This window comes from Cyrtonyx montezumae, unplaced genomic scaffold, assembly GCF_038088225.1.
Source record: "Cyrtonyx montezumae isolate F1298 unplaced genomic scaffold, pur_monq_1.0 scaffold_3, whole genome shotgun sequence".
Taxonomy (NCBI): domain Eukaryota; kingdom Metazoa; phylum Chordata; class Aves; order Galliformes; family Odontophoridae; genus Cyrtonyx; species Cyrtonyx montezumae.
The window spans coordinates 100,638,800-100,664,106 of record NW_027072034.1 but is presented as its reverse complement, the minus strand read 5'-3'; the positions used below and the strand labels follow the sequence as shown (position 1 = coordinate 100,664,106).

General features: G+C 39.6%; 1 protein-coding gene across 3 annotated transcripts in view; it reads right to left on the bottom strand.

Annotated features, from left to right (window-relative positions):
* MICAL3 (microtubule associated monooxygenase, calponin and LIM domain containing 3) overlaps positions 1-25,307 on the bottom strand; it is a 138,774-nt gene that overhangs the window by 96,593 nt on the left and 16,874 nt on the right. For all 3 annotated transcript variants that reach the window (XM_065742561.1, XM_065742559.1, XM_065742560.1), the window contains exon 2: positions 4,116-4,491. In XM_065742561.1, coding sequence (XP_065598633.1) covers positions 4,116-4,379 — 264 coding nt within the window. In that variant the 5' untranslated portion in view covers positions 4,380-4,491. The remainder of the gene's footprint in view (positions 1-4,115; positions 4,492-25,307) is intronic.

The window sequence follows — 25,307 nt, the reverse complement described above, 5'->3', positions numbered from 1 at the left end:
GAAAAGGTGAAGTAGCCTTTTCTTCTCGTCTCCCAAAGCCCAAGTTAGCCTTTCTCAGAAAACTAAAAATTCCTCAACTCCGAGCAGCACAGCAATGGTTCAGACAGATATGTTTTCACAAACATGATCATAGAATCACAGAATCGTAGGGGTTGGAAGGGACCTCTAGAGATCAGCAAGTACAACCCCCCTGCCAAAGCAGCTTCCTGAACCAGGTTATGATCATTCAGAATAGCACAGACAGCACTCTTGACTTATACTCATGCTGATGCTTTTAGTATTGCAGCAAAGGAACTTCCAAGGTAAGTAAATACAATGTAAAGGTGAACTTTGCATAATTAAACCATTTTTATCAAAATACATCTTCTTCATTGTACCCTTCGTCACATCAAAGGTCTTTCATCTTCTCCCATCTTTTTCCACTCTATTCGCAAACACTTTTTAGAGGCTAATAAATGACTTGAGAAATACGTGCATATCCAGTGCTGGAAGTACTTATTAAGAAACAAAGGAACACAGCAAGATATTTTATTTCAAGATAAAAAATCCACAGAAAACTGAAGTTCACAGAGAAAGTTGCCATTGCATGTGTATTTGCATTAATATGATGCATAGTCCATTTTGTCATACCAATTTTATACTGTTTTTCTATTGATTATGAATCAGACACACTAGATAAAGACCCGCCAACATGGTGACTGTTTCTGCCATGTGAATATTTTCCAGATCCCTAAGTACCCTTACAGTGGAAAACAAAGCTCTCTAAGAAATTCATAAGCATGCTAAAACTTCATCAGCACCTATCCTTCTAATTATACGGTCTATCCCCAAACAAAGCTCTTTGTACTTTGATAGTCCCCATAAGCCAGTTTGTACAGTTCCCCAGCAGTTTAAACTTGCTGTTCATTGGCATATATAGTCTTCAAATGACGTAAAAATGCAAATATAAAGCCTGAATGATAAATGAAAGAGTACAAGTTGCAGGAGTAAAGAGTTAAAAACCGACATGCAAATTGTAGACAAGGCTACTGTATAAGATAACAACTCATATAAATCTGTGGGCAGAGATTCAAGTCTAAAGAAAAGGGAAGGGAAGGATAACAGCAGTTTATTAGTAGCTCTGAGAGCCTGAAGGCGTAAATAAAAAAATGCTAGCCCAACCACTGAGGTATTAGCAGTGCAATTCCATAACAAACTTACATACTGAACAGGTGTCCAACTGGTAATTTGTAAGAGAGATAATCAATTAGAATCTACCATATACTTCCAATTCAATATTGTTTTCTTTGTGGTTAAGTGTAATTCTCAAACACCACTTAGTCCTTCATTTTTTAATGCTATAAGAGAATTAGCTCTATGTATCATATTTAAATAGGTAATTTAACTAGGACTTTAGATGTTCTGGATATAAAATACATGATACACAGCGAAGCAATTCATGGCAAAGGTTGCCACCATTTTGTACCTCTACTAAAATATTAAATGGAGTTGTTATAAAATGTAGTAAGCTCTAAGCACAATTCATCAGCAGAAAGGTCTCTGTTCCCTTTCCCACCTCTACTGACTCTCCCAGTTTCAGATCTCTTGAAGAAACCTAAGTTCTGACATTTGCATGGGCAGCGGTAAGCATGAAACATTAATGACAGCCAAGTAACTGTCGTCCCTTCTTCCTCTGCTCCACAATGACTCCAAGCAACCACTGCAGCTCCATACACTGAAGCAATCTCACTCTTCACAATCAATTCTTGCCCAAGATCTTTCAGATAAGTTATGTTCAGTTCCCAGTAACAACACCATGGTAATGTAACATTAAATACAAACAAATCCTGAATTCTCCAGTTCTCAAATGGAGAATTACCTCTCTTTTCTCTTTTGAGGTACTCAAGCTAAATAAATAAAGGGACTAATGTAAATTTTTGGTAACTATTTACATTTGGACAAATCATCACATCCAAGTCTTCCTTTCATGAACTATACCCCTGACCATCTGAATTCCAGTTAACCTGGACTCTGGCCATGTGATGTACCAAGCACTGGTTCTGGCCAGGGCACTTCACTCCTGTATGACTTTAAATAGACAAGCAGGAATTAAGCTCCAGAGAATGAATCTTCATATGATCACGTACGCAGAAGCTGAGCTTACTAAATAATAACTGACAACAGTTTTAATAACGTGGGTAAAATTCTGATCTTTCTTTCTAAATTCTATTGTTTCCACTCACCCACCTGAATTTCTGTTTGTTTTTTTTTTAATTAGTGTCTGCAAATTGCACTAAAAATTAGGATTATAAAACTAAGTGAGATAGGAAACATCAAATCAGAGATCTGAAATCAGTTCTCAAAAGGCCTCCATTTTGAATAGCTGAGATTACCTCCTACAAATTACATATAAACATTTAATGGCACAAGCAAGTAATTAAAAGAGATATATGAAATATATGAAAAAGTACATTTGAATATCATTTATTTACATAAAAAAGCAAGAAGTTTGTATTTAATGGCATAGAAAAATCATTTATCATAGCAAGCATGTATTCTTCAAGATGTATAATTTTTGAATAATTTTCCTTACCTCTCAGCTACATGATTTCACTGCTCAATATGACTTGAATCTCAAATCCACAGTCCTGCATGTTTCTGGGCTGGGATATGTAGGTGTGGACTTTGTTTAATTTATCCACTCCTTTTAGTTGCATTTTTTACAGTGCATCTCACTAGCAGCTTCACAGTAACACTAGAAAATAAGACTTTCCTCTTCTTACTCTTTTCTTCCACTCTCCCTCCTTGCCAAGCACATAAGAGAGCTGGTATGCAATATGCCCATCCATTCCCTTGGTATGACCCAGTTCAGTGTGGACTGAACTGACCAACACTGCCTATCTGCCTTACTGTTTTCGTAGCTGATCTGCATGAACCTGCTAGCTACAACCCAATGTAACAATTATGAACATTTTGGGAAAGCATTATTTTCACAAGACACAGGATAACTGCACCTTGATCTACTAGTAATTACTGTGTGACTGTAGCAATTAATAAATGTCAACATCTATACTGGGAAGTGAAACAATCAAGGAACTGATTGTTAACTTTAAAATATCTAGCTGGAAATTAAACCTAAGCCCACATACCTGAAATGACCAGTTATGTCCCAAACAAGATATATCTCCCCTTTAGTTCTCTTCTACAGGAATTAGTATTTAATTCTTCACATTACTTCTTTCTCCAGAAAAGTTAATGTACAAGAGAAAGAGAAGCACCTATTGTCATAAATGAAGGACAGAATCCTGTTCTAATTTTATCATAGTCCACACTGTTTTTATTTTTTTAAAGGAAAAGTGTATGATTACTTGAGAAAATAACTTATTCCATGAATATATCTTGATTAATTATATAAATGTATTTCAGTAACAAAATAAAAAAATAAAGCTCATACTGTAAGAGTCCAACAAGGGCATATGTAGCACATAACCCAAGTAAAATAAATTGGAGAAGGTGAGTGATAGCAGGAATACCTTACAGTAAATACCATACATATCAATCTTTCTAAATGACTTTTTTTTTTCCTTAAGTACAAGCAATTGTTTTCTAAATAATGCTGAACTGAGTATTTACCAATTTGGCACACTTTCCTTGAGGACAATGAGAAATTTCCAAATGTACATATTGGGGATCCAGAGCCAAACAACAAATTTCAAATCCTAGCTATTATCTTGTGTTTCATCAAATCAAATCAAATCAAATCTCAATCTCGCCTATGGTATTGATGACACAACAGAGAACAGAAATCTGCAGACTGATTTTCCTGAACAAACTGCAAATATTTTGGATTTCCATTTAGCTTCCCCTTCCCCTGTTCAGGTGAACAATCAGATCTGGTACTTGCAAACAGAATTTTTCTTCAAAGTCACATGAAAACAAATTATGACTGTATTGTTAATCACAGGGATGAGAACATTTCTGAATCCTCCCCAGGCTTATCCTGATATTGTTTTGATAGAACATTGATCAAGATCAAGAACATTGATTTGGTCTTCTTGTGTATTCCAGAGACAAACTGTGTAGCAGTTGTTCTGACTCCCACAAATCGGTCTCTTACGAGGGATCACTTTCCTTACCTTCGTGTTGGCGCATGCTTTCCCCTTCTTATAATCCTTATGGCTGCCCCTTTTATCCAATTTGGCCCACAAGGCTTTGGCTTTCCAATAGTTTAGCTTGGACTTGAGTTTGTGATAGAAAGAGCGGTAGTCCTTGGGCTTTAGTTCTAGGTAGTCACAGAGCTCCTGGAAAGCCTTGAGAGTCCCCTTGCATGTTGAAGCCTGGACAAATCTGTCGAAGAGAACGTGAGCTTGGTTCACCTTCTCATTCTTACTCTCCTCCATGCTTCACACTTGGCAGCTGCCCTGCAGGGCAGCTGTTCTCTTCCAGTCTGCCAGATTTCCCAGTGTTGCTCTGCTGAGCCACTTTCACCTCTGGCTTACAACCATCATTAACCTAAAAAAATAAAAAGAAGAAAATGTAACTGAGCTTGCTCTTATCTTTTTTTTATTTTCCAAAATTATCTCTGTGTCTGAGCTGAGGTCCAGATTCTCAGTAACAAATAAAGAAAGCAACAGTCCCAAATAAGTCAACCAACAAATACCCTAGGGAGTCCTGTTAAGATAACTGCAGCACAGCCTTCCAAAGCTCACCAAGCCTCTCTTCAGACACTGGAACACCTCCTCCCTATCACAGCACAAAATACTTTATCTGAGCCATACAATCTGTGAGTATGAAGGCCTGCCTTTGTGCAATGCCACAACAAAAGCAACGATAGTACTGCAGTCCTAGAAAGAGGTTAAACCTAAGAGCAATCAAATGTGTAAGATGTCAAGAGTGAGAAAGAATGGCAGCCTGTGCTGCATCAAGCAGGATAAATATTTGCTTCACCTAATGCCTATGGGGACATTTCCTGTCTCGATAGTAGCCCAAGAGAGAAACAGGGCTGCAGTACTATCCATGTGGGGTTCTCAGGCTGTTTCCTCTGTTCTGTGGTTTCCAAAGTTGTTTGATATGCAGATATCCATTTTAGGCGGTAGCTGGGATCCTCGGCGTATGAAATACGCTAATGGGAGGTCTACTGTTAGTTTCTTTTCTAGGATCCCACAGAAGTACAGAGTTGTTTAGATCACAAACAACAATTTTCTTTAAAGGAAAGCCATTCCCCTCAATACATAATAAATCTTTCTTCCTTTTATATATATGCACCCATAAACACCCATCAACACATAAATAAGAAATAAACAATTAACTCTAAGGAAGAATATTTCTGTTTATCTTCAGATAGGATGGCAGCATGGGAACATATAGCTGGAACTGTGGAAAGGAAAACAATTTTGAGGTACATTTTCCTTTGTTTTTTTGCAAAGGGCATTAAGGTAAAAAAGGAAGTATGTGGACTTGGATAAAACCTTTTCGATTCTCACCAGCTCTTTTCCTGCTTCCAGCAGACAGGAAGCCAAGGCAAACATTACAGCTCATGTCTCTCTTCCCCTCCACCAGGACAGCTCTGCAGCAGTTTATGTGGGCACTCCTGCTTCCCAGCCAAGCATGGTATTTATTGCTTACATTTTCAAAAAGCAAAGGAGACCCAGTAGCCTTTACATACGTCCCTAAACTGTCCCTAAAATGTCCCTAAAATAAAAATAAAAGTTCCTGCCAAAGCCACTGAAAAACAACAGGTTATACCACACAGTGTATTTCTGACTTTATTAGGACAGCTGCCTTAGAGGACTCAGCACAAACGAAGCTGTTTTTATAAACAGCTGATGGACACTGATATCATCCACAGCAGCTCAGTACACAGTACAGAACTAACTTCTTTCTTTACTTTTAATCTTAACTTCACTATTAAGTGTGCTCCAGATGTCCATCTGAGAGGGACCACCACACTCTGTGCTTTAAGCTTGCATCTCCTGCTCCCAAGAAGGCTATAAAGAGCCCCAACAAGTCTCCTTTTACATTGAAGGAGCAATTTCAGTGCATCTGGTAACAGAAATGAAATAAAATACCCGAAGCCATATGCCTCATTTACCTGCACAACATCTCAAGTTGAATACTATTTTGCTCGTTATCCCCATCCCACTCTACCACCCACTCACTCACTTTACAGCAATTCAGATGACTGACATAGGGCTTCCTAAGAAAAAACGATAGAAATTATACAGCCCAAATGCACTGGCGTGGCAATTTAAGCCGGCTGGTCCACAGACCACTACCAATACGCTCAGATGCAAGGACAGCCTGAGTCTCAATTCTTCTGTTGTGTTGTATTGAATCCTGTTGTAATTTCACCAAAGGGGCAAAGTGACACTTCTGTGCTGCACAGAGAGCTGCAAATTAAAACCTGGCCTTCTGTTACCACAGGAACTCGGTGCTTTGTGTTCAAGGCTGGCCAAGTCAGGAGGCAGACCTGCAAAAACAGGTCACTTTGTGAAGCACAACCAGAGCGGCACATTAATTCTGCTGTTCTGTTCCACATCCCATCTCACACTGGCTGTTAAGTTAGTTATGCTCACAGGTCAAATACAGAGGCTTCAGCCACTGTAATTAGTCACTCCTCAAAACTCTGCATTCTTGATGTATACAGCCAAAGCACTCAGAACCTGTGAGCAACATGTCAGAGAGCACGGAAATTACAGGAGGCAAAACAAGGGCAGGCAGGAATTATTTGCCAGGTTTCCAGGGTATCTGTGTGCCTTGCTGGCCCTGCTGCAAGTCTGAAGCATGCTGCATGTTTTGTCTCGAGGCAGCTGACTGCTGACTCAGAAGCTCTGCAAATCCTTTGGCTGAAGCACTGGGAAAGAAAGACAAAGTCTGTGAAAAAATGCATGCAAGAGCAGCATTTGTGTTGCTATTTACAATAATACCAAGGGGTTGTCACTGACTCATGGCTGAAAGTACGCTCAGGATCTCTGCTCCTGCGCAGGATAAAAGAACACAATGAGAAACAGAAACAAAGGATGAATAATTCCAGGTGGTGCTTCCTTCCCCTTCCTGCAGTCATCACAGGCGCATTAATATGAATATTTTACCAAACACGTGTGTGATAAAGAAAGTTCAGCGCCTGCAAAACTCACCCCAACTTACATCAAATGGAACAAATAGGAAAGGATTTTGCGAGTGATACACGCCACCATTTGGGTTATACAAATTCAAATTTCTGCAGTGCTGCAAATCCTATATCCCGAATACATGCCTCCTTTACAGGAACCATCCTCCCACATTTTCAATCCGTATTCAGTTAAAAGTGCTCACTCAACCAATGATTTGAGCCTGGAAAAGTAAAATATTTTGGTATGGGAATGTATTTTCCAGCATTCTACATTTTTTCCAGCAGGAACTACTGACTTAATTCCATCTAAACTCACCCACCATTCTTTCTGGCTCAAAACAGCATTTTGAGCAAATAAAACATTTGCCACTTCTGAGTGTGAGTTCCTCTGAGCAACAACTCAATACTTTCTTATATTCCAGTTATTTCACAGCTAGGCAGACACTGCAGATGCAGCCTTGACAGACCAAACCTCTGAGGGGCCAGAGATCAATAAACTGCAGTATTGTATGAAATCTAAACGACTGGTAGCTCCAACAGCTCCAATGTCCATTGATTTCATCCTTTCCATAGTGTTTCCAACTGCCCAGCAACATCCCATGCCCGTGTCTCCCCAACATGGCCCCTCACCTTCTGCCTAGACTCAGTAACGTGTTCTGGAAACTCTGAGATTAGCGTAGTACTGCAGCCAGCACACACTTGCAACTTGGCTAGCAAAAGCCTAAGAACAGATTACTGTTAAGCTATGCTGCAGACAGTGGGGACACCTATTTTTGTCTCTCTCCTCCATCCAGCCACCAGTTTTCTTGTAGGAAATGAATTACCTTCAAGACTTCAAGACTAAAATCTGGATGAAACGGTTCAGAAGTTATTAAGGATGAACTGAAAAGCAGATGGACAAATGACTGAATCCCATAAGCCTCCACCTCACTAACAAAAGTCTTTATTCCAGCAAATAAAGGAACTCTGCTTTCGTTTCCAGGACATGATTTATTTATACTTTTGGCTAAAACTGAAGTAATGGCCTTTGCTACAGCATGCTGATTGCATTGTAAGTGATCCCAGATATCAAGAAGTGCAGGCTTAGGTTGGCTGTAAGGGCTGGGGAACAGATGGCAAAAAGAGGACGATTTTGACAAGAAAAGATAAAAAGCACTGGCAATTATTTTAGCTCCGTATTGTACAGACAAGAAATGGAAAAGCAGGAGGACAAAAGGGTGGGGCTGCCATTGTGTGCAGCTTCTCTTTTATACCAGATGGAAAAATGAAATGTCAGTACAGTACACGATCAAGTTTGAAGATGGCATTTAGATCTACTCTCATTCATAACATTAAACATTCAAGAAAATACACTGGACAATAAATGTTTGCACTTATGAAAACCCGGTTTACGAAAACCTCTGCCCACCATATGGGGATGAATCATTTGTATCTTCATTCATTTTCTAACTCCACCAAGCTACAGCAAAAGTGAGAGAAAGAGAGATCAGATGTGAACTTGTTGCAAGCACAAGAACCTGTTCCTCAGAAGATCAAAGCATATATACAAATAAGTCACCAGCTGTCACACAGAGAAAGATCAATTCAGTAATAATTTGACAGGAAATGTAAATTATATCAAAGAACATGAAAACAAGCACAGAGCTAACTACAGATATTTGGTTCCCAAATTCATATCGATGTACTGAATAAAAATATGTCGATTGTTCATTCCTAATCCTTTCTTAAGTGCCATAAAACATTTACTGAAAGATTAGAACTACAAAATAACACCTTTTATCTACATAAATTCAACAAATGTACTACTCTGCTGCTTTGTCATACACCTCTCTTTGATCAAATCAGGGTCCCTATAGTGAGTGAACATCAACATCAAAAAAAAAGAGGCCAGAAAATACATCAGATGTCTTCTTTTCTTCCTTTGATAAAAAAAATAATGCCCCAAAATGCTCTACCTGGGATTTTCTTTCTGGTATTTGGGGAAAAGCTGCTTAACTTAAGCATTGAAAGTGTTATGTATTTGACCATTTTAGACAGTTTCGTTGAATCATAAAGCAAAGACTCCATAGACAATAAAAGAAGAAAGAAAAAGACATGATACCATGAAAGAGGAAGAGGTAACTGCCCTTTATTAGATGGTAAAGGACTAGTAGGCCATCTGGATAGCTGTCTTATTGTAAGACTGGCTTCAAGAATGTCTAGCCTGGAGTCCCTAAATATACCCATGACACAGCCACATACCAGGGAGACCCCTCATAGAACCAATCTTCACATGGGCCAACAGTAACTAATGCAGTGATTCCTTCTCACCTATAACCAACTCATTAACTATATGCTTGAGAAGCTGAGGACATTCAAGACTTATCTTGGAACTGTCACCATTCTGTAAGGAACCACATAGCTACTCATAATTCACAGCAAAATAAAATTTACTTCCAAAAGCAGACTTAAGTACTTCTTAATAGAATCAAAACTGCGAGGACAAACTTTTTGGAATCTGCCTAGGAGGGCATGTTATATGGGCAACTTTCCCTTTAAAAGCCTCCCAAAACCCTAAGACATAGGAGAGCAAAGGCTGCATTTATTATCTGTACGGCGAAGTTTGTGCATATCCTACAAAATCTACTAAATTCTTCCAGATACAGACATTAGCATGATTGAGCTCTAAAGACATGCAACTTCTCATCTTCATCACTATTTCACAGATCATACGGCAACACAGTCCTCAGTGACAAGCCTCCTGCTCTGGGAGGAAGGCAGCACTCACTTCCAGGACATATTTCTTCACCAAAATTACTTCTTGGTGAAACTGCTACAACACAGCACCAGCTTCTGCTTCCAACTCCTCACAGATTTTACCACTGTATATACTGGAGAATGCTACTCCTACCAAAGGACTCACCCCATCTCACAGCTTGCCACATTCTCAATACAGAGAGCCCTCAGCCTACAGACATGCCCATAAGACCATACCTCACACCTGTAGGAAGTCAGACCATTGGTATTTTCTGATGAGCCATACATATGTAACTTGTAAGTCAAGTGTACAATCACTTTGCACTAGGTGAGGAGGACTTCAGTACTGAGCTGAAACACCTGGAGGCTTCTTACTCCACCTCTTGCTAGGTAAGGAGGTTTAATGTCATTCCCTCATTTGAATTGCCTTGAAGCTGATCCTCATGTTACCTTCCAACACGGAAGATCGTCCTAAAGTTAGTGCTATCTAGTTCTGCAAGCTGGACTTCACTCCTGTAGTTCTTCAAATGCTACCTGAGGACAGCTCCAATATAAAATAAGGAGTGTATGGAATGACTGGAATGACATTTCCACAATACTTTATGATTCCAAATTGAGAAAAAAACAGATCAGTTGGCTTAGCACAGCCAGACATAAAAGCTGTTGACATCATACAGGGAATAGATTTATCTTTCTAAGCCAACACAAGAAAAAAGAGGTTTTCAGAAAAGCTGTACTTTATTAGAGAGAAAAAAAAAAAAAGCACTGTTCTGATCCAATTAGAAAGTTTGAGCAGAATGAAGACTAGAGGCTACAAACGCACTGTAGTGACCTCTACAGCCTAGTGATAGAACTTCTCTGAGGTTTTCAGGTTCTGCCAGCACTCTGATCACCCCAAGCTGACCCATGGCATGGCAGTACAAACAGAGCCCAATTTTTAGAAAACATAAAGAGATCTTATAAAAGAGGTTTTTTTTACTCAGAGGGTGGTGATGCACTGGAACAGGCTGCACAGAGAGGTTGTGGATGCCCCATCCCTGGAGGCATTCAAGGCAAGGCTGGATGTGGCTCTGGGCAGCCTAGTGGTTGGCAACCCTGCCCCCAGAATGGGGGTTGAAACTAGATGATCTTTGAGGACCTTTTCAGCCCAGCCCATTCTATGATTCTGTGATGGTTCTAAGAAATTAACAATCTAATAAAATTCATATGAACGCTTTTTTTTTTTTTTAATTATACAAATGAAGGTTAGATCTGTCTGAATCTTCTACCAAAACAGGCTGCAACAATCACAGAACATGATGCAAGAAAGAACCAGCATGGACAAACAGACAGATACATACGATCTGCAAGTAACAAGAGGAAAAACATTACTGTCCTTTAAAGAGCACATCAAATGTTTCACGTGAAATCTAGAAAGCAAAGAAGTCTAACGTCTAATGTAGTACGTGCTTGCACTACAGAAGCTTGTGCCTTCTATTACAGGTGCTTGTCTCCAGCTGTGTGCTTCAGATCTTCTTTCATCATCTAACTGCATACACAGGCAGGTAAAGGTTACTCATCACAGAGAAGCAAGTGGTCCAGTCTCAGCTGAACTTAAGAAAGTCACCTTCATTTGAGTCATCAAGGGAGACATCTTAACATTCAGAAGCGAACTCTAAAATTCATCATATCTGTCAGCATTTATTCTAGTCAAAGCAAGTGGCTGCCTGGACTTTTAACTCCAAGGCTCCCTCCCCAGGCGTATGGTAAATATCCGACACTCACAATCCAAAGAACAAATATTTCAGTTACAGACATTAAAAACGTACGTGGAAAAACAAGTTTTATGTGTGCTGTTTCCAACTTTCAACTATTATGAATTTGGAAAAAAGGCAAGAAGTTTCTCAAAGGGGGAGAAAGGAGTTAGAAATCTTTTAATCCTATTTTCTAATTCCATCCTATACACATACTCAATTATCTCAAGCATCACAAATAAAGTATATTGTACAGAGCAGTTCAATTGGATATTTAATAGACCTACCTTGTATTTCTGCAGAGGAATACTGAATATAGAAAGCAGATTTACTGAAAATTTTTGAATTGCTTTTCTAACGCAGACATTGCAAGACTATTTTGGGAGCCAAGAAACCTATGTAAAGACATTTGAATAAAAAAGCCATACAAAAATCTCCAACCCACAAACCACTTCATTTCGAGGCTGTTGAGCTTTACAAACAAAACAAACCCCAAAGCTTATTCTATGAAAAGCCCAGGAAGGGTTGGGACCATGCTGTAACCTGTGGGTGCAACCTTAGCCTTTATAATTGCTAGGTAAAATATACACAGAGAGCTCAGAAAACACGTAAGGAATTGGACCACAAACCCCAGACCTTGAGAACTGTTGCCTCCTTTCTACTGACTGGAATGATCCAAGAGCAACACCTCAAGGGCTCAGCCGCAGAACAGGACCAGACTTTACTCACTATTTGTAGCATGCCTTCACTTGTCACTTAGTGTTGGTCTATCCAGCACTCTATCCCAGCTATCATTCATCTCTATCTGCCACTGCCCCCAGCCCACGCACTGCCAGCAAACCCAAGCTCCATCAGCCAAGCCAACTCCCTCAAGTTCCACTGCTGCCAAAGAAAATCGTCCTGCATGTTATCTGGGTACCCTACTTATGTAGTCCAACTCAGGACACTCACTTTTCCTTTCTTCTTAAAAGTTTTGTGTGAAAACGCATGCTGCTAGTCCCTCTACATATCTAAATCAGAAAAGGCAGTGTCAAGGAACGTGATCCAGGGAAGGTGCAGCAGGTTGCTCCTTGATGCTCTATGGGCCACCACAAGCCTCTTCAGTCCTTGCATGTTAAGAAGATACTGAACATCTTAAACAGGCACAGTGATAAATCCCAACTCATTAGACCACAGGAAGAAAAGGGAAACACACACACTAATCCGATAGCTTTTATTTTGTAAATGAGATCCTTCCACTGAGCTCACATCCACAAGTTCCACAATACTCCTCTATCATGTCTCCCTGGCAGAATTCCTGTACATTGTACCCTTTCCTCAAAGCATTCCCTTACTGTACTTACATCCTGGAGTTCTTGATTTGACAGCACCTTAGACTGAGTTTAAGATACTTACTCTTGATAAGCCTAGCCATGCAAATATTTCTAAAGGTAAAAACGGTCAACCCTTTGCTTTCTGGTACACACCACCATTTCTAATCACAACAACAGTAAGTATTATTATTATCAATAAAATCAACACAAACTCCAACCCCTAGCAGCTAATAAACCTCACTGTGAGACTGTCAAGTAACAACTGATCAAATCAAATGCTCTGTTACACAATGCTGGGTCTAACCCATCATTCATTTTCCTCTCAGGCAACAGGAAAGCTTTTACCAGGAGACAGGAACAATTTGTAAGCAAAAACTTAGTTGACATTTCGGCTGTGCTATCACAAACAGGCAGAACCAAGAAGTTACGTTTTCTCACGCTACAAAACATACCAAAACTTCCAAAGGTAATCCCTATTATAGGTGGTGTTCCGAGTATAGCAAAAACACAACTCAGAGTGTTGAGCTTTCTACTCGTGACATGCTAGTACCATTTGTACATACTGTTACATAGCTTAAAAATAGTAACCACGCAGTATGTTCCCCACTTGGCTGGACATTTGACTCTCAGTAAATCCTGAACCAGTTTCAATTGGCCAGATAGCGATTCCCCTCAAGCCCCCAAACACACAAGAGATGCCTCTCTCAGCAAACACAGTGCCAAGCTCAGTGCCTAAAGCAAATGAAAATCTATTAGGAAATCAGTTACAGAGGGAAGAGGTGGAGGCGGTTTTATGATTTGCTCTCCTCTCCCTGAGGCATTGGCAAGCACAGTTTCTGAAATAAGATGGCACTCATCATTTCCAGAGGCAAACATTACCAGTCTGCTCAAATACAGCTGCACTGGTAGGGACATGAAAAGACTTGGTATGAATTAGTCAGAGATTTAATCCAATCTAAGTGTAAGGATGCCATTCAGCAGAATTTGTTCCTAGCAGTGAGCACGCATAAAAGCTTCTCTCTTTGCCTTTCATCCTCAAGGACTTCTCTATCTAGTCTTTTTAATTCCATCCTTCTTTGGATGAAGGCCATTCCTCTGCAAGGGTATCTGGGGGTCTGAGGCAGATATCCTTAGCTGAACTTCCCAGCTATCTTGCAGAGAAAGGAGAGGGCACGAGCACTCTTTTCACTTAATGCAGTTCTGAGAGATCCCATCAAGGGACCTATATTAAGTTTTTGTGTAAGACATCTACACACACCGCTTTACCAGCCCACCATTACAGGTCACGGAAGACTATCTACAGCAAAACAAACTCCTCTCTCCAGTGTGCAATGACAGCCCCAAGGCCCTGTGCTCTTTGCAGGCTGGAATTTGTCTTCTGGGGGATTCCAGGATCTCCACTGACAGATGATTGAATTCTAGACCTTGGGCTCAAACTGAAGAATTTCCATAATTCCTCATTTCATAATATCAATCTCCATCTGGTATTTGAGCACTGGCCAGACTGCTCTGTTTTCAAAATGCTTTTAAATGCAGCAAGAAAGGGCATGAGAGGCTGAAGGTAACAATGATGACTCTCTCAGGGAGAAACACCAAGAAGTTGCTGCCAGCTTACGTAATAACTTCAGAATCAGAAAGCATATTTAAGGTTAAAAAAAAAAAAGACTGAAATTAAGAAATGCTTCCTTCAGCTTTATTAAGCTGCTGCCTTCAGGCTTAGTCTGCTAGCACAGACTGATAGCACAGCACAGCTCTGCAAACCTGGGAAGACCAGCAGCTGTGGCAGAACATCAGTGTGAAGCAGCCACTTTTCCTGGAAACCTGCTCGGTGCTCCTTTGCCATCTTCCACACAGTTACTAAAAGGTCCTTTCCAGACAGAGCAACCTGAGGCTTACAACATCTGGAAACCACTCTCTCTACAGTTACTCACCAGTATTAAATAATTCAGTATTCATACATCCACCAATAGCCTAACTGATGTATATGCTGCTATCAAGAAGGGCCGCTTTTTGTCCAATGTAAAGACTGAAGTAACGTAATGAATTTATTCCCAACTGGGATTGGAATACATCACTGCAATTTATATGCTCACTGTCTCCTCTGCCCCTCCCCGTGAGTACAGCTGCTTGTGACCCAGACAGAACCATACAGTCTCTGGGTTTGGGGTGGGAGGGGTTAAGTTTTTGCTGTTTCTGACATTTCATTAATTTCAGTTGTATCCTAAATGTTCTAGACCTACAGAATACACATTTAAAAATGATGTTAGATCCAACAGAGGATCATCACATCCCCTGATCATTAAAAAACATTCCCCCCACCCGAGTTCCTTCCTCTTCCAACTACAATTTGCTCCTTTTTGTTCCAGGGGCAGATGCTCTGACATGGTACAGTGCTCAGGCTCAGCATCACTCCTTTTCCCAGCTGAGTAGCATCAAGGATAAGCAGCCCTTCGCATATAGGGACTTTAATTTTATGTTATGTAAGTATGATGCATTCTGTAGAATACACAATCCCCCATAAAGGCTATTAATGTTTCACGGTGCATTTGTTAGCAATGAGAGTGGAATTGCATTCACTTTTGAGTGAGCATCTTGGGGGAATCAAGAAGACACACATGGGAAATCAGCTCATTCCAAGTCACAAGTACAAGTAGGATGAAACACTTTTAGGGCCATCAAACATCTGTCTGGACAAAATGAAAAAGAAACAAATATGGCATTTGACTGCAGCGCACTCTCCAAAGGAAATGTAATATTAACATCACTGGATCACACATCACAGGAGACTGACTCAAAAGACTCAATTTGTTAACAGCATGCAGGCTTCTGATACTGGAAAGAAACACATCACAAACTAGTAATACGATTTTATTGTACATACACAGACATGACAGCATATGCACAATTAACATCCCATTATTACATAATATAGATATAATTTATATAGATTATTTTCTATAATTATTATATTATATATAATTAATTAATATAAATAGAATAGAATAATAAAATAAAATAAAATAAAATAAAATAAAATAAAATAAAATAAAATAAAATAAAATAAAATAAAATAAAATAAAATAAAATAAAATATGCTTTCAAGGCCTTCAGCATCATAAAGATAACTTTTCTCTGTCAAAGTAGCCAATCTTGTAGCCATTTCTGTAACTGTCTGTCCTTTTACTGACACATGTATTGTGTGGGGCATGAAGAAGTGGGAGGTTGGTGATCCTCATATAACTGAAACTCCATTTCCTTGCCAGGATGGAAGAAATATCACTTCTCCCCGAATTTAAAAAAAATAACAGCTTTGAAAGCTGAAGAACAGAATGGACTGACTGAATTCCGCTCATGTGTAGAGCTGAAAGTAACAATGCTCGTAACAAAGTTATTGGGAAAGAGGAAAATGGATTCATTGTTTTTCTTTCTTTCTTTTTAAGAAAAAATGTTTTTGGTTGCTTGCCAGGGTGCAGAAGCAATATACTAAAAACTGTTGGTACAATTATTCTGCATGTCGACTTTGGAAAATAAACTTTTGAGTATTGTTTTCTGCCAGAGGCACAGGGACACTATGCAAAGAAATGCGACAGGCCATTTATACCACATCTGTGTCAGTTCCCACAGCTAATAAAGGAACGTAAGATAACTACAAGCTAAACAAGTAAAATGAATTCGCCACATTACATCAGGGAATTTATGGGATAAGTACTGCTCCAGTGCTCCAAGCATGTACTACAGAGCCCAAGAGTCAATAATCTCAAAAGAAAAGTTATTCAATGCGTGTTTGACTTGCTCTTAAAAATACACTAACAATATAGTTAATTCAGGACTGTTCCAACCTGGCTCTCAGCACGCACAGTTTTTCCTTTTCCATATATGCCACGTAGCAGTGACTTCATTTCCATTAGACTCCTGGCTACCCCAGTGGATGTGACAAAAATGCAGCAAATTAAGCAGATCAGTAGGAACCTAAATTTACCAGAAATATCAGTGTTTACATGTCTTTATAATTTAGTAAAGAGGTGATGGCACTTTTATAAGCATTTATATTTTATAGATTGAGACGTGCTAATATTTCAGAGAAAAAGAACAAAATAGCAGCAAGCTTACAGTACCCAGATGTAAGAAATGTCAAACTATATCCTTGACAAACATAATACAGCAGTGTTCACTGAAGAGGTGGCCCCTTTCAGCAGTTTAAGTCCTCACTTGTTAACAGTGCTTCTAGGTGCCCTTTCTGTCTGTTATACTCACTGCCTTTGGAGAAAGCAGGCTGCTAGCACAAAGGATGGAGCTTGTCTTCGTAGAGATTATGCTGTATAATCCTACAGTTATTCAACATTTAGTATTTCAGTAACTCACAGGACACACTGTCGAGAATGCTAGTGGTACCCACATTCTCTGTTGTATTTAACTCAGAACACCCTGTTTGCACATGTCAGGATCCAGGCATTAGACACTCACATAGCTCCACTCCAAGGGACAGAGCAATTTGTGTGCAGGACAGAGCCATTTAATAGTTACACCACATTTCATTAGCATCATATTAAGTAAATCAAGAGCAGATCGAGTCCTAATCAAAATGGCCAAGATAGGTACCTTGCTATTAAATACTGCTTTCCTAAGAAGAATTCAAAGCAGTGCCAGAACCCGTGAGATAAGCTGACTGTATTATGCAACAGCTACGTGCTGCAAGGTAGACATGGATAGAAAACGTCTGCAAACAAACTCAATCCATTCTCTAAGGTGTTTTCTTTGTTTTCCTCATCCCACAAAGCAACCTGCACCCATAATCACCGCAGTCCTATCTCCAGTCATTCCAACAAATTCTACGTGTAAATAAAACTCCCCTGACTCTACAAGCTCTGAGGATAGATGACAGCAAAAAATGAACAAAATCCATCTATTCTTTCACTTAAAAAAACAAACAAGCAAACAAACAAACAAAACAGCTATCTGCCAAAGCATCCAAGCAGGATGGATTACTCTCAAAACTCTCCTACAGACAGCAATTAGCAAGCAAATTTTCAGCCTGCACTTTTGGCTTCTTCCACTGAATGTAAGTTGAATTCTACTCATGGAAAAACAGCACACAAGCATGAAAATTCTTCTCTTCCAATTAGGCTACACTCAACAAGTCAGTACTAAGCTGACCCTGGCAGTGTGTAACTGGAGACCTGCCACGCTGATACCTTCTCCAGACCGGCACATTTGGCTGCAGAAAAAATAATAATACTTTGGAGAGAGGGGAAGTATTCATGCTTCCTTTCTCTTCTACATTAAGTCCATTGATTTGGATCTTGAATAAGGCAGTGCACCAATCCGCCCTGTTTGAAACTCTTATTTAAGAAGTGGGTCAAATTAAAAATTTTGGAGTCAAATAGCCACAGAATAGTAGAGGTTGGAAAGAACATGTGAAGACTGACTGGTATGATCCCACTGCTCAAAGCAGTGTCAGCTGAAGCAGGTTATCCCAGGCAGCACTCAGCCAGGTTTTGAATATGTCCGAGGACGGAGTCATGAGGAATGTTTTAAACTTAATGTAATATCCCTTACAGACAGATCTGCATATTTAACCTCCAGGCAGATTATTTTTTATGTAACAGGAGAGCAATTGTAGCAAAGAGATGCTCAAGTCTCAGCAGATATCACCCTAAAAGGTAAAGCCAAGAGAGCAAAAAGCAGCAAGTCATTTTTTCCCTTATATTCATGAAACTCATAAACCTTTCAGATTTCCTTCTCTCCTAGAAACAAAATGATGTTCATTCCCAGGTTTCACTGAACATTAAACAAGAGAGCTTAACCCATGAAGATAACACACGACTACTGATTAGCTTTTGGGGATTTGTAGCTGTGAATCTCATTTCACACACTTCTTTCTAAACAAAGGTAAAACAGCCCACGGGTTCAACTAAGCTACCCTCTCCTCAAATAGAGTTCTTGCTGGTCAAGTTTGGAGATATCTGAAATGGCAGTATATAAGCTCTGGCAAAATCAGAAAACATTGTCAAGAACCTCTAGACTGCTGACTCTATCAAGTTGCTCCAGATGTTGACCCAGGATATGGAGCTTCTCAGGAGTTGCAGTATGAAAGGGACACCTCATGATATCAGAAAGGATTATTTGCAACTATTGGTTTAAAAATAAATACATTTCCAAGAGTAGAGCACAATTCCTGGCAGTGGGACTATAGGGAATAGCTGTTCAATTGGCAACCAAACCACAAGGCTTTAAATAGTTCAAAAGCAGAGATTATACCCTTATCCCGTGCTGTCAGTGTTACAAAGCTGTAAGGAAATGTAACACTGATATACCGTCAAGAAGCAAAAACATTAAAGGTAAATGTTATCTTAACTTTGTCTTTACAAAGCCACATTTTGGATTACTTGTAATGGTTTAAAACATAGGAGACATGTACAACCCAGTCAAAGACTTATCATTCAATTTTAGTGCAATCAGGTTTTAGTATTCATTAAAATGCGGTTCACTTCTTGAGTGAGAGGCTGTTGAGAAGTTCTGGTGGCAGTTAGCTACTTACAAATACTTGGGACATCAAACTACTTTGCTGGAGAAAAAAAAAAGAAGAATCAATTGCAAGGGAAGGCAGGTTTTGAAACCAAATTTGTCTCTGCAAACAGTTTAGAAGAAAGCCTAATATAGTGGAAATCTATTACATTCATGCTGGACTGATGAAACAACCAGGTCAGCCCTCATACGTCCCTGGTCCTTCTCTTTCTTGTTCCCATGTAGGAAGGTCTGCCAACAAGATTTCAGAAGATTACCAGGTCAAAGTTGGAAATGCATTTCAGCCTGCAGTCTAAAAGTGAAGTTAATCACCTCAGTACCATTAAGGACTGAGACAGACTGCTTCCACTAAACTAGCCAGCAATTAATCACATGCCATGTAAACAGCACCTCTGAGTGCATGGGTGAACAGGTCCCAGGCAATTGCTATCTGAGGCAACAAATGCTGGGTGATACAGAATCTACTTCTCTGAACTGTTCCATGCAAAACTGTTTCAGCTTTCTACTAGAGAAGAAAACTACAAGCCCTGAGCAATAGAAAGCCTTCTTCACAGAAGAATCAGTCTCCCTTCTCATGGCATGTAGTCCAGGTAGCAGTGCTAGACAGTGGCCACCATCCAGACTGGTTCATAAACTTAGGAACTTATGTAGAAACTTAGAATAAAATATCCTAAGCAATGATTTTAGCCAACCCTTGTATTATGGAACAAGAATTCAAGTTGCTAGGCCAAAGAGGCCAGCTGCTGCAGTTGCTACTTGTGTAAGTGTTCACTGAGTTTCTCCCGCATGTGACCTATCTATCACCACCCTCCTTTTTGGATAAAAAGGGAAGCCAATCTGATCACAGGGAAGTGATTTTTAAAAACAAGGTTCTTCTCATTAAAGAGACATTCTGCAACCATCAAACAGTTCATCTCTTTTGTTCAAGATTTGATCTGAGGCTTTTTTGTTGTTGTTTGTTTTTAAGTGACTTGTTTCCTCAACAAAAATATATATATATATAAAAAACATGCCTCAAAGAGGTGTAATAGGGCTCTGGAAACTCGAGCACTTTTCTGCTCCTACAGGAAGTTCATCGCTATACAACTCTTCAAACTCCATTTCAACTGCTGGCCTTTAAGATTGAAAAAGGAACAGAAGTTTTCAGTTTCCTTAACAGTTGTAAGTTCAAACAAATCGAGACTTCAATGTTGAGTTCTCAAGTTCTCTGTTTAATGAGACAAAAGCAGACTGACTTTAGGAGTACAGATTTGTTTATAGCCTTCATTAAAAACACTAGAAATCTCATCCCAAAAGTTAAATGCCTCATGCTACTAACAGTTAAGACATTAAACTACACAGTTTATATAGTTTATTTATATAGTTTAATGTATCATTGCGATACAGTGCTCAGTTTTGAGATAAGGTAATCAACAGGTTTTCACAGATTCGAGGCTTAAATCAACTCCCACTCCCAACAGAATGGCAGGAAAAGCCATAGCTTTTCTTCTTCTTCTTTCTTCTTTCCTTTGCTTTTAGATTCTGCAGCAAGATAGAAACCCTTCTAGAAAGGACAGAGATTCCTTTCAGTACCATCTCTCCAATTCACATTGCCAAGAACAGTAGAGAGAACAGTTTCTAGGGTTGAGATTAAAAAAAAAAAAAAAAAAACTTCTAAAATCAGCTGCAAAATTCATGAAGTTAAGGACACCTCAGACTACTCCAGTCATCAATAACCACACTAGGATGGTGCTAGGGATTCCAAAGATAAAAGCTCTGTTATCCATCACCAGCAAGCGAGCTGCTCCAAACTCTGTAAATGTATCTCAAAGGAATCAATTGTTATGCTTTTCCTGCTTTTATAGTATACACATACATATAGCACATACATATAGATGAGAACAGAATAAGGAATACAATCTATTAAGCATTCTTTAATGTCTTGATATGTTTTCATTCTGTATTTCAAAACCCATTTGAAACACTGAAGTGCACATTTCTTAAAACTGGGCATTTGAAACACAACCTCAGTCAAATACAATAAAGAAAATCGAGTACCTTCACCCAAAACAGAAGTGCTAACAGATATTTCTGCCTTCAGAAAAGCCAAACATGCTTACTCACCAAAACCAGTTCCTCATTTTCTCAGCTTTCTCCTCTAGTCCCGTGGTTTCATTGGGTTTGCTCATATCACTCAATAACATTAAGTACATAATGATACTGCAGAAAGGAACACCACCACTTCTGCGGTTGTAAGTTTAGCCACATACCCTTCCTGTCAATGCACAATTCAAGGCAATAACTAACAGTACATGCACCTAGGATCTGCAGCTGCCAGAATTTGTGCTTAAGATGATTTAGGACCACGCCAACACAGAAAGGCATTAATTTTACTCTGCTCCTTTTGGCTCTAAGGACAAGTTTAAGTTGAAGACCACATCAGCACTACCAACCCCTAACCTAAGAAACAAGACAAGCCTGTTCTGTCAGATACAATCCAACTCCCCACAGGCTGTGCAATTATCATAACAGAAACAGGAGAGGAAAAGAAACACAGTTTGTGACAACATGAGACCCACCCCTTAGGCAACTGGGTGATATTCTGCTGTTTTAGGCAAATCAAGAAAACACTGTAAGGATATTCCTACACTTAGGGAAGAGGCTACAAGAACAATAACCTCCTTGGTTTTGCAATGTCCCTGAAAATTGCTGGGTTTTAATCATTTTTTAATCAATGAACAGAGGATTGTTTTTTTAATATCAATAGTTTTTAGAGAATAACAAATCCTTGTAGCTCCTATTACCTCGATATTTTTTGTCTAGGAAAATAAAAATTATTTATTTGTTTGTTTTCGTTGCAGTGCTACCAGGTTTAATTAGAAGCAGTACAAGTAAAACCAGGAACCCCTAGCCTGCTTATTAACAAAGAAAGAATACAAATCACTTGTCTGCATCTTCCCACTGAGTTCAGATACTCTGGGTACTTTAAGGAAATCCTCTTTATAAACACAGACATTTCACCTTCACATTTCACCTCTTTAAGAAAGGTTCCAATTGCTCTTTTTCCACCGCCACGTTCTATTTCAGTTTCTAAAGCCTGTAGTTTTACCTTCTTTTTGTTGTGCACACGGCAGCTGCACACTAATCAGAACTTCATTCCAGAACCTTCATTGGACTTTTAAGGACTACAGCTAACTGGCTCCCAAAAAACCTGGAGGAACAGCAATTCAGGCAATCCAAAGGGCTGCTGTTGGGAACTGTGACAAAGTAGTAAAGAAAAGCTCACACCCACACCAGAAGCACTGCAGAACAAATTGAATGTTTGCTCTCATATCAACCTGGCACACCCACAAGGGAAGTTGTGGAAGTCTGTTGTTCAAAGCATTTAAAATTAAGATTATTTAAAGAAATAACAGCAGACAGAAAGCATAGCTGTCTAGATTATATTTCCTATAGTTTTGAAAGAAAATCAGACAAATATCCACAGCTTTATTTTTGTATAAGGGCAGAGAACCTGTGAGACATAAAGCACCCCAGTGTGAGATGTTTAAGGGCATACACACAGAACGTTTGCATTCCAATGTTGTCTGCACTATCCATTAATATTTTCAGAGCTCAAGTAGGTTGGGTGCTCAGTAATAGAGAAGTTCAAAAGTCAGCACAAACACCTGAGGCTTCCCTTACCTGAGCGCCCACAGTCATTCTCCCTTAAAGCCCTAAGACAGCTACAGAGCACAACAGGACAACCTTCACGCCCCTCTGCCTTTGGGAATCTCTATTTAGGGAATACACAGTAACTGTACCAACCGAGGGGCATGTTTTCACACAAGTAGAGAAGAGGTGGAGTTAAGTATGGGAGAAAAGAGCAAGCAAACAAAGGAGACTACCTCCACAGCACATTTATGGCGATATACATTATCCAGGGTAGAAGCAGTTACTCGTTTCCTGCCTATGTCACTTTATTGTGAGTCTGTGTCCCCACTCTCTATGATAGAAAGAAGAATGTCTAGTAGCTACTAAAATAACAGCTTTCCAAACTAAACAAAAACACAACCAAAAATACATACTGCCAGACAAAGTAAATTAGAGGCATATACCTACCATGTATTCAAAAGCCAGAAGACATCCAAATCAAAGCTGTGTCATACCGCCCATTATGATCCAGTGTAATTGCATTAGTACAACAAACAGTTCTACCTCTGCCAACATCGCCATCCCTCAAAACCAGGAACCACAAGTCAGGATAATGTTGGCAACAAACAACTCTTGCTCTATGCAGTTACCACAAGTTTACCAGTCATGGCTCTTCTATTTATTTAAAGGCTTCTTTGGGCAGCCAAAAGCATGCCAGAACTGGATGTGAAAACAGCTACCTTATCTATATCGGCAACTAAATCCCAGGAGTTGCTAAGCATTAACACATCTCACCTAAAACCTGAGACATGGCTGCAGACAGTACTCAAACATAACTAACGACTTTCTGTACTTCTTTTTCCCTCCACATCCCTGCCAGTTTTTCAACATTTATGCTTTAATTTCACGTGACACAGGTTCCAGAACAGTCCTGGACACTCAGGACCCACTCTGAAGTCTCCCAGGAGTTTCCCCAGTCACCAATCAGGCAAAACCCCACACATTCCTATCAGGAATGCATTTGCTCTCTGTGAAGGACTGATTTGTCTGTAACAAACAAAACTAACTCGATTTAATGAGAATGGTATAAGCACAGTTATAGATTACAGGTTACTGTAGCTGTTAAGGTTTTCAGTGTAATCATTTCTATTCAATATTAATCACACAATATACAAGGAAAGAACAAAGTAGAGAGACTTCACTGGTTAACTCTAGAAGTCACGCCTGATCTTTTGGACAGAAAAGACTTTAGAAATTAAATATAGCCAATGCTAAAAAGCCATTCGTATCCACAGATTGAAAGTACAACAAGAATCACAAAAGAGTTTTCAATAAAGCTTGTAGTTTTATTTTTTTCTTTAACGTACAGGTCTACTTAAATAGAATACAAAAGAAGTTCCCCCATCAAGTATTTTTTTTCCTTTTCTTGTCCTTACAGTGACTTAGCAGTAAGACTTCTACACAATTTTTGAATTAAGAGTAAGACTGAAGCATTTCTTCACCATTTATATCAACACTTAGAAAAACAGGTACAGGACCAGTATAGTGGAAGCATTTATAGCATCTTGCCATGGTGAACTTTGATCAATGCTCAATTCTAAATTAAGGCTCTGGCTCACGGCCCTTTTTCAATATGAATGATTGATTCTCTGATAATTCAAACCAGAGCTTCCTAGAATCATTGAATCCTTAGAGATGGAAGGGACAGCTTAAGGCCAACCAGTCCAACTCTCCTGCACACCACAGCTAGATCAGGTTGCCCAGGGCCTGATCCAGCTTCACCCTGAAAGTTTCCAGACATCAACCACATCACTAGGCAACTTGGTCCAGTGTCTCACTATCCTCACTGTAAAAGATTTTTTCTTTCTATCTAACCTAAATCTCCCCTCTTTGTGCTTGAAATCATTTCCCCTTGTTCTACCCTTACAGATGCTCCTAAAGAGTCTGTCCTCCTCTCTCCTCTACCTCCCCTTTAGATACTGAAAGGCCACAATCAGGTTACACTGCAGCCTTCTGTTCTCCAGGCTAAAAAGCCCCAGCTCCCAGCCTGTCCTCACAGGAGAAACGTTCCATCCCTGGGATCATTTTGTGGCCCTCCTCTTGATGTGATACAACAGGTCCACATCTCTCCTTTACTGAGGACTCCACATCTGGTCACAGTACTCCAGGTGAGGCATCACCAGTGCAGAGCAGAGTGGCAGGATCATCTTCCTAGACCTGCTGACTGCTCTTCTTTTGATGTAGCCCAGGATATGGTTGACTTTCTAAGCAGTGAGGGCACAATGCTGGCTCATGTCC